This window comes from Rhea americana, unplaced genomic scaffold, assembly GCF_003343005.1.
Source record: "Rhea americana isolate MKP2758 unplaced genomic scaffold, rheAme1 scaffold_92, whole genome shotgun sequence".
Classification (NCBI taxonomy): Eukaryota; Metazoa; Chordata; class Aves; order Rheiformes; family Rheidae; genus Rhea; species Rhea americana.
This window is the reverse complement of record NW_028187111.1, coordinates 2,646,568-2,657,165: the sequence shown is the minus strand read 5'-3', so window position 1 is coordinate 2,657,165 and position 10,598 is coordinate 2,646,568. Positions and strand designations below refer to the sequence as shown.

Sequence of the window (10,598 nt, the reverse complement as noted above, 5' to 3'; positions counted from 1 at the left end):
GCAACAGAGTTTCACAAAACATTCTAGAGACACGTAGGCAGCCAATGGGCTGGAAAAGATTACAGATGTCCCTGGGATTTGGCCAAAAATGTTGGAGACCTTTCCATTTCCTTTTCTTACTCAGCCTTGTACCCCTTCATCAGTAATGGAGGTGTCAAGAGGTGCTTGAGAGGCACCAGAAGAGAGAAATACCAGTGGTCCCACCCTGAAAGCTAGAAGGAGGACACCTGGGAGCTGCCTTACCAGCCCTACCTATCCTTGGCCTCACCTGCTCTTGAAGGGAACCAAGAGGCGACAACGTTCAAAACACCCTCTCAGCTCTTAAAACAGGGAGATAACAAGCCACTGTCTGTTGGAAATAGGCAAACTCCCTTACATTGCCGGCGTGACACCACAAGAGTCCATCTTCTCGTGGTACCTCAGATTGCCAGCGCACCCTTGCGAATCACCTCCTGCCTTAGGAAGAGCAAGAAGCTCTGCTGAGCCAGTCTCTGCCCTGCTCCTGCAATCTGCTGGGGACAAACAAGGCACTCGTGCATGGGGCTGCAAGGGCAGCCGGGCCATCAGTGTGGTTTGCACCTTCTGAGAAGGGAGATACCCTGGCATCCTTCGGCGTGGAGTCTTCTAGGCTGCAGGGCCTGTTATGGGTCTTTCTCTTGATGTTCTGGTTGCATTTTTTCTCCAGGCACACTCTCATGTTTTCCCTGACAGAGCTTTTTCCCCCTTCTCTTGCTTCCCCAAACCCCTCCTCATATTTACCACTGTCTATTTTCTATTTTTGCAAACTGGAGCCAGTCACTTTTTTCTTTATCAGCAAGGGTATTTATCTGGGGGTGGGGGGAGAATAAAATCATGTATCTTTACCAGCACAGTCTGTCCACACTGAATGTGCATATGTCTTGAAAAACACCTTTGTTAGCTCAAGGATCAGCCAGTCGGAAATAATATCAAGTGACGAACAAACTAACTACACCTCCCACTACACTAGTTGCCCGAGGCTAATTACCGACAGAATACTTGAAACCATTCCTGGGGCTGGCTATTGGAGACCAATGTGAGGCTCCAATAGATCAGTAGGACATACTCATTTCACAGAGCACTTTGAGCTAGGAGCAATGGTGGCAGAACAAAGCCTGCTTGCAAAACATTGGGAGACTCTCACACTTAACCCCCACAAAGCGACTAAGGACATTTAATGGCTTTTCGGCACACGATTCTTCAGGCCATCCCTATGCACAGCCCTCTTCATCCAAACATGGTGGTAACAGGTCAATATCGTGTAATCCTGGGATTGACTGAGCCTTCAAGTCTAAAAAAAGATCAGTACGAGTTCCTGACCCTGGCTGGATCAGCACCCTACGCTGTCTGTACAGCTGCTCTCCCCATGCCAAATGCAGAGCTTGGCGCAAGCTGGCCRCAGTTCCCTGAAGGTTTCTATGTTCTCGGGTGCAATGCTCACAAACAACTTCTCAGAAAATGTCAGCTGCAGGGCGTGTAAGGGATCCCTAACATGAAAACACATTCCTATGTCTGAAAGGAGTATGATATTTGTAGACAGAAATGATGTACCTAGAAGGTAGTGCACTGCTTATGTGTCACACAGCGTGGAAACTCTGATTATGAAACAACACACATGCAAGAGGCAAGAAACCGAGASACACAGAAAACAAGGTATTATTTCCTTTTACATGGCATACTSTACTGAGCACTGACACGCTCATAGCAGGGATAGGAGAGAGTTGCCATTTGTTTCATTAAAAAATAACTCAAGCTGAACTTTCAGTTTGAAATTTCAGAGTCAGCAACTTRGAGATTTAAACTGCTTAACCTTTGCCCATTTGTTTAATAATCCTTTCTGGATGATTAACGGAAAACTATGAACAGCATTTGCTTAAGGATATCCATCTCCTTTGCYGGGAAGAAGAGGCTTCAAAACCGGCTTTGTCAGAGCTAAGAACAGGTGAGAATCTTTTGAGGTTTGAACAAGCAAACAGACAACACAGATTCCTACTATCTACAACCCAGCTACTATCAGTCAGAAAGCAAGAACCAGCCCCTACTGTTGACACTAGGGCAGCATTCCTCCTACCAGATAACCGATGGATGGACCCTTGTCTCCACCCCACCTCCCCAGGCTGCAGGATGAGCCCCTAGCAACATACATCTACAAGCAGGGGGTTACCACCAGGACAGTTGCATTCCCACTGTCAGTGACATGAATTTGTTTTGTTCAGGAAGGCATCCAAGGGGTCTGCCTCACCTAGGGAAGTGGCAGGCAGTAATTTGTAGGTTAGAAGTTGCCCTTCCAAGGAAAGGCCTCTTCCTCCTCTTCACAAGAGCGTATTTCCCCATGACTGGTAGTGTTGGCAACATATGAGCCCACAAGATGCCCCACTCACTAGGGAAAATGGGACAATCTCTTCTATAAATACCTAAGAGTGGCCAAGACCGTACAAGCATAATCCAGAAGTTCTGCTGAATTCCAGCTCCTTCTGCTGCTCTTCCCTGATTGCCTCAATCACGACAGAACTCTGAAAAGTTGTACGGATGACTCCTACAGATGCTCAGACTGCAACCAAATCAAACCAAATGCGTTCTTCTGGATCTCACATTGTCCCGAGCAGCACGACGTCCCACACAATCTCCATGGAAAACACGCACACAGGGTGAATGACACTCTGATTGCTGTTCCGATCAACGCCATGGCTTTTCCTTGGATTTCTTTCAAACACATTACTAATATGCCTTACTCCTATTTTTCAGGGAAGAGTAACAAGACCACAGACAACATGGAGAAAAATTAGGAGTTGAAAACAGCAGCAGCAGCTCTGGAGAGCGTGACTTTGCTATATACAAACACACAAGGCTGACATCCAGCCCTGCATCTGCTGAGAGGCAGAAGCTGTATTCAGGCTGCCAAGCCTTTCCAAAGCACGAAAGCAAACCCGCTGGAATGTTACCCAACCGGCAGCTTCAGCTTTTTTGAGAAGAGCAAAGACTGTTGATCCTGCAGAACAAGATGCATCTTGATTCTCTGGGAGGTAACTGCTCAGACCAAGTGTCACCTCAGAGCCTGATCCCACAGGCCTGACATCCTCAAAGTGTGGGTGCTATGACAATTCCTAGAGTTTGCTCCTGTTTAGGCACAAAATAACTTTACACACTACCCCCAAGTAGAATAAGGCACAATTTTATTTTCCCACTTCCCCCTCCCTTTTGAGGTTCACACCCGTTGGGATGCTGTTATCTGGCAACAAGGGCTATGCAGTGATTTGGAGGATCTTCATGGCTTGTGCTTATACAGCAGTCAGTAGGATGGCTCTGGGTTCCGAGGGGCTCACTTTGCTGCTCACAGAGCCACTGTCCTGAGCAAACTCCTTTGCGAGGTGTCGCTAGGTGGCCCCCCCAAACACTCAGAGCTCTCCATGACTTGTCCACAGCATGACCAGTGGGGGCAGCCAGGGTGACCTTTGTGTCCATGGCCACAGCCTTGGTATCCACCTGCAAGAGAAGAGGCACCATCAGCTCCACCAAAAACTTATCAAAGAACCACAGCTTGTCAGAGGCTTTCAGAGAATGCTTTGGCCCCAGAGATGAGGAGTATGTGCTGATAAGAGCACAAGATATTCAAGGCCAACACTACCAGGGCTCCTTAAAAAAAGGAGAACAAGCTGCTGGGGGGTGAGGGATGTCTCCCCTTTCCAGTTGCTTGGGAAAGGTGAAGATCTGTCTCCTGGCTTAGCGTGTAAAGCAACACATAGTCCTGCAGAACCTCTTGCCAGGCACTGGTAGCTCTGGCTGTGCCCTTAACAGAAGCTGATACAGATCAGGCACAGAGAAGGGAAAAGGCGGGTTCTGTACTTAGAACATGCAAAACTCACAATGACACATGCAGCTCAAGGACAAGGAAGATGGTTGAGTTAAATAAATACGGGAGCAAATCTATCATCCTTAATGAGGAAAAAGATTTCTCTAGAGGACAGCATAGGGCACTGTATGACACAGCCAATATGCTCCCCAATGTGTTGACTCTGGAAGAGGATCAGCATAGCCAAATGCTGCTTAGCCTCACTGTGAAGGGATAAAAGTAGGATCCTTGGACAGAGCTGCTCTGTCCCATCTCCTACAGAGTTGATTCAGCTCTCTGTGCAAGCAGCACATTACAGAGACCCTCAGTGTGTCCTGCTGCATCTCTCACTGCTGTGGTCCCATCCTACCAGAAAATACATACAAGCAGGTTGTCACGGGTCTGATATGTGTGCAAGGCAGGAGCTGGGCCTACAGGAGTTATTCACACTTACATACATGAGGTGGGACTAGATGCAAAAAACCTGCCTGATCCCAGCAGCACAGGAAAAGCTGAGCCCTCACCTGGCATGGTCCCACCACAGGCACAGCGAGCAGCTTTCTGGCCTCCACTAGAGCAGAACGTGCAGCAGTGAAACACACCTTGGTGCTTGCGGATCTTGTTTTTCACGGTCAGAGTGAATGGAGAGCCCTGCAGAGGACAAGCAAGCAGAGAGGCTACTGCCGTGAACACTATCAAATGCTGTGTCTGCATTTTTAAAAACCAGCTGGGTGATCCTGTCAGTCACAGGTCAGTAAGCCCAGCCTTAAATTGTCAAGTAGCAAAGGCAATCCTTAGAAAGAGTTAAAGAAAATACTTAGAAAAGCAGATAAAGAAGAACCAGCACAAAACAAACAAGAAACGCTACCTGTACGTGCTGCCCTTTCACACAGACGCAGACAGCATACAAGCCTGGCTCCTCAGGGCTATAGGAAATATGGTAGGTCCCATCATCATTATCACACACTGTTGCCTTGACTGTACTATGAACACACACAGAAAAGACCAAGAGGTCAGTGACTGAGAGAAAATTGCTCTAAGTGTAAATGACTGCTTGGGCTAGATTTGTAGTTCGCTCCTTATCCCCAGCCTTGTTCAGCAGCTGCAGGTCTCAAGCGAGCTGAACAGGATGCACGAGCAAAGCTCAAGCAGAGTGTAGCTTTCACACATACCTGCACTGGAAGCTGCAATAACCGTATAAAGGAAGCCACACAAAGCTAGCTGAACTGCAAGGATTTGTAACAACCCAGACTGCTGAGAAAGAGTACAACGACAGTGTACTTACAGGGCAGATTATCCCATCAGATAAGAGCCCTTAGAAATGGCTCGCAGCTTCAGAGAGTAGTTACCTCCAGAAGAGTCCATGACTAAGACAGGGCACAAACAGGGCACATCTGAATCACTTCAACCTCTGCCCCAACTACACTGACCTCAACTCTTTCCTCTGATACTCTGAGTTCTAGGTCTTGCTGGGAAATTCTTCCCTTGCAAAGTAAACCTCACAAGGTACCTTGGCAGACACACAGCCAAGGCAAAAGTGTCAGGTAGTTACACTGGTACTCTCTGTCCACTTCACAGAAAAATGAAAAGAGCTTTCTATCGACAGTTATTTTGGAGCTCTGCACAAAGGAAGGTATTCTTCCTAATCCTCACTAATCAGTCTCTTAACGCCCCATGACATGAGACTTTATAACTTTCCAGATTTGTAGGGCATGTTCCCCATCCCCCATTATTTCACACCAGTACAGCTGCCTACATCATTTCCTGCCCTGAACTGTGTGGCGAGGCTTCAGGCTCTTCAGCAGCTGCTGTGCCTCACCCCAGAGTCACATAGCTTTCAGCAACAGACGTAGCCACTGCATGCAAACAAAAATAAGAAACTGAGTTAATGTGGCCACAGCGACCTCTACCCCACCAAGCAAATGCCACGTAATCCTAGTGTGTACTCCACACATCGTACTTGCACTAATGAAGGAAGGTACGTTGGAGCAACATCCTGGGGCAATGCTGCTTTACCGATAGTCATCTGTCCACCCAGTACTATTTCTGTATGCTGTGTCAGTACTTTCCCACAGCAAGGAGTTCCAGCAACCCATCCCCTTACTCATCATGTCAACCCACCAACAGCTACACTGGCATCTTGCTCCAGCTGCAGTGCAGCTAATACAAAACACGGTAGATGTTTTCCTTAAGAACTGACCCCCAAATGGTTCTGCATTTGCACTAACGCCTCCCTGTTTTGTAACAACAATGATGGCCTGAAAACAGCTTCCAAAATAATTTGTTCTGGTTGGTCACTTTCACCGTGGAAACACTCAGGGAGACACTGTGGTCTTCCCTGCTTTTGCTGGAAAATCTCCAAACATTTGAAAGTGGTCAACATTTGTAACTGTAGGAGACAGCTTAATGAAGTCACAGCACAGATTCTTTCCCCAGAACATGAATTAATCAATTCCACCTACTCTTGGAGACTCCTGTGCTTGGTAGTCTGACACAAGATGGTCGTTTTTGCATTTCTTTATTTTACATGCATTAAATGCTAACAAAAGCAGGTGGCCTGGGTACCTGCTGGGAGAGGTGAAGCTCCAACTGCTCACTCTGACCATGATTAAGACCCACTGTGAGCTGAATCTTTTAAGAAGCCCCAAACCACTGAAAGATGCTATAAGCCTATCTATCAACTTCCATGCAGTGACATATGACAACTAAGAAGAATTCCTATACTAGGGGGAAGAATAGCTGTGCCTTTTCCTCTATAGATCCTGACCCACATGCTAGGATACCTCTTCCCGCCTGCCCAAAAAAGGAGGGAGCCAGGCTAAGGGAGCCTGTAACAGAGACAGAAAGGTAAACCCCAGAACTGGGGAGCTGCCAGGAGAAATACCCACCAGTCCCTCTTGTCCTTGTGCGTGATAGTGACCCGCACAGCCTCTCCTCCTCTCCTCATCTGCTCCCCCGTGGTGTCATTGCAGAGCACTGTAAAGCCAGTCAGCTGGTTCTGACGGGCATTGTGGAGATCTGAAAGGTGGAGAAATAATGATAGAAAGAATTCATACCAGATGTAATCCCCAGTTCCGATACATTTTGCAGTGCTCCACTCCCATCAGGGCACAGCCAGGACTTTGCTGCTGTGGTGTAACAGCTCCTCCGCACCCAGAGAAAAAAGTAAATTGGAAAAAGGGACCAGGAGACAGCAGACAGCCACAGGTGCTTGGAGATGTTGGCCTGTCCCTCCATGCCCAGCATGACTCAAGGAGTACCACACAACAGGAGGGACAGCCCCGCTGTGCAGTGTGGAGCTCTGCCCCCAAGACCTCAGCAATTCCTCTTGGCATGGAAGGGACGGAAGAGGCCCCAAGCCTGTCTCTTCTGCCCTATACAGGCCACTGCAGGGACTGCTGCCATCTACACTAAGAAATCTCACAGCAGTTCCAGCAGAAGCTGCGAGGGGAATGTAATTAGTCAGCTACAGAAGGGATCTCTCTAGCCAGATGCTGCAGAATAACCAGGGTCCTTGTGAAAACAGTACATTCTCCTACGGAAGGCAACACTCCCAACCCATGAGTAAACTGGTCTTTGGCCAACTGTGGTCACCCAACACTGAGGCCAGTAACACTGCAGAGGGCACTTCAGTATGCTCGGACAGCTGGACACAGCTCTGGCTCCCCGCTCAGCATAGCTCTTGTAGCCTCTCAGTCTCTAACGGGGCTCTACTATGCTGTGCATCCCCCTCCCCCCGCTGCCTTTTCCCCTAGTCAATCCCTGAACAGCAGGGAGCCAACAGTGCCTTGAGCTGCGCCCCAGGTGAGTGCTGAGAATGGAAAGGCAACTTTAGGGTACAGCTGGCTCCCACTAGGCTGTTGCACAGTATCCCATTACCTTCCCCTTGCAGGGTACATTTGGCTGGATCGACCACTTTGTTGACAATGGCTCCAAAAACTTCATAGCCACAGCACTGCCCGGCCTTTTCCTGGGGAGAGAATTGGATCTCACTGTCCACGCTAGGGTGGGTGCTGTAAGCAATGCTGTTCAGCCTTGCCAGTCGGCTTGCCACTACCCCTTTGGTGATGAGGATCTCCAGGTCTGAGCCACTCGTTAGCAAGTGCTCCGTGAACTCCACACCAGTCCTCATGTCCAGCAGCAGCTGCTCCAGCTGGGCCTTCTGCAAGTGCAGGAGGTTTTCCTTCTGCACCTTCAAGTCCTCCAGCTGCTTCAGCAGCCGGTCCCGATGCTCTTCAATTGCTTTCACATACCCATCAGCAAACAAACAGATCTTTGCGGCCACAGTCTCTGCGCGACTGCAGATGGCATTGCCCGTGTCATCAATCTGGTCTAGAACATCCTCTAGGGTGCCCACATGCTGCTGGGTGCTCTTCAGCAGCTCCCGCAAGGAGTTCCCATGCCTATGGATGACATTGCCAGTGAAGTCGCAGGGGTGCTGCCGGTGCCTGTCTACAACGCAATCCCGGCAAACGGGCTGGTCACACTGCTCACAGAACAGCCTTAGCTCCTCTGTCGGATGGGAAGGGCAGAAGAGGGGCTTCCCAACTTGGCTGCAATCCTTGATGTTCTCCAACTCCGCCACAGCATGAGAAGCTGTCTTCTTCTGTCTCCTGGAAGGCGGTAACCACATATAACCTCATGCATACTGGATGTGAAATACAAACACCCATGAACTAGCCCAAGATCCCTTGCGAATGCCAATCGGTACAGACTACAAGTCATGGTGTGCACTGTTCCCTCCTGTCTCTGCTGAAATTCATGCTGCACAAAGGGACTTGCAATCTCCTGGGGACATGGCTCTACACAAAAGAGGACAGTATCTGCAAACAGCTCATTAGAGGCTGCTCTCAGGCTCCCTGAGTGCTGTCAACACTTATTTTCAGACAGAAGAACTGTGTGCCCCACCACTGTCATGTCAAGACCAGGGAATAGGCTGTCAGGTGGCTACTGCCAGCAACTCCTTCATGGAACCTGACAGAAGTAGGGTAGTTGCGATTATCCCCAGAGCCTGCTGTAACAAAGAYAGCAGGAGGGTGGCGTGTATCGCAAAGTGTGAGCTGGCAAGAGGTGTCTACAAACTAAATTGTTCACCAACAGTCAATTCTGCACAAGCACAGGAGGCATCAGGCTCCTGAGCTGTCAGCCTGATGATTTTTACCAACTTCAAATTTGCTGAGGCAAAGAAGCTCTAATACCTTGTAGAGAAAAACCTACTTCAAGCAAGCGCCAGACGACAATCTGTGGTACAATATTTAATATTCCAAAAGCCAAACTCCATGTCCTTCTGGGCTTTGGATTAGATTCTGCTCGGAGATGCAGATGTAAAGAGCCTGGGTACGATCCAGCCATCTACCAGGTCAGAGTAGCACTAGATTTGTTTCCATTCTATGCTATTTTGGACACTGGAAGCTATTTAGTAACAAGAACATAAAAGAATTGTCTCCTTTCTTGCCTCCTGCACTAGTGATTGCATATGCAGAAGCTGACATGTGGCAACTGCAAAGGGAGCTTCGAGCCATAGGCAGAGAAATACTCTGTGGGGGAAGCTCTACAGTTGCTCTGGCAACACAAAGCAGCCTTGTCATGGGGCAGAAAAGGGTCATTACACTCTTTCTTTCACTTCCCCACAATCTCCCTTGGGTCTAGCACAGTTTTTAAGCTTTCTAGCACCATTCACATAACATCTCTCATGTTCACACTTCCCTGACTTCAAGTTGTAACACTTGTTCCAAGAAGCACGACAGCAGCACTCTGATCTTTAGAAACTTCCCTACACCCCTGGAAAGTATTTCAAAATGATCTTCCTTGGCTCTTAGTCTACTTTGCCAACAACAAAAACCAGCTGCAGGTTTGCAGATGCTAATGGGGCAAAGACATTACTCTCAGTAAATAAGGAAGGCAGCAGGCAGCTGGGACAAATTTTCTACTACTTTAAACCTTGTGCGGTTACTTAAATCAATGCAACACACTGCTGTTCAAGGTCTCAAGTTTACTACTGTTCAGCAGCTCTATAGGGTATAAGGCATTAATTTATCAGAATGGTATGCTGAAATTTTGAGCCCCAAATGAAAGGTAACTAAGAGTTTGAAACCTTTTATGACAGGTATCAGTATCYGTAGGTGGGCAAGGGCCGTGAGGAATATGCCCCAGCAACTTCTAGAGAAAACAACTTGTTCTTAAAAGTGGAAAGGAATAGTAAGTCTAAAAGGAATAGTCAAGTGGATTAACCCAGACTTCTTTGGCTAGTGCTGCTGGATGTTTTCCCTACATCCTTGCTTCAGAAAGCCCTTTGGATCTCCTGTCGCTTTTCTTCCACAGTACTGCTCTCTTCTGCCCTGCTCAAAGACCACTGCAGCCTCCTCTTTAGCTCCTACCTCTGCTGCAGTCATCTCTTCTTCTCGCCCTACTGATGGGATCATCTCCRCAGTAAAAAGCTCTCTTCTGCTGACCTTGCTTCAGTGTTCCTGTACTCTAACAGAATTAAGTTCTGCAACAGCAGATGCTCTGCAAAGAGACAGCATCACTGCTCCTCACAGGAACGTGCCAAGCGCATGCAAGACACATGGACACAGCAGGAACGGGCCAGCACACGGGCAGGTCCCGCGACCAGACCAACGCGGCAGCCATGGGCTGCCATGACTTCCAGTCAGGCCTTTTCGCTCCACCCAGCTCCGGCTCTCCAGGCGTGGTCCCCGCCGGCAGCTCCCATCCCATCCCATCCCATCCCATCCCATCCCATCCCATCCCA

General features: G+C 48.5%; 1 protein-coding gene across 1 annotated transcript in view; it reads right to left on the bottom strand.

Annotated features, from left to right (window-relative positions):
- Positions 1-3,174: 3,174 nt before the first annotated feature.
- TRIM45 (tripartite motif containing 45) overlaps positions 3,175-10,598 on the bottom strand; it is a 7,907-nt gene continuing 483 nt past the window's right edge. Inside the window, exons 2-6 of the mRNA XM_085324651.1 lie at positions 7,727-8,460; positions 6,736-6,865; positions 4,716-4,830; positions 4,372-4,498; positions 3,175-3,501 (exon numbers count right to left, since the gene is read on the bottom strand). Coding sequence (XP_085180777.1) covers positions 3,350-3,501; positions 4,372-4,498; positions 4,716-4,830; positions 6,736-6,865; positions 7,727-8,460 — 1,258 coding nt within the window. The 3' untranslated portion in view covers positions 3,175-3,349. The remainder of the gene's footprint in view (positions 3,502-4,371; positions 4,499-4,715; positions 4,831-6,735; positions 6,866-7,726; positions 8,461-10,598) is intronic.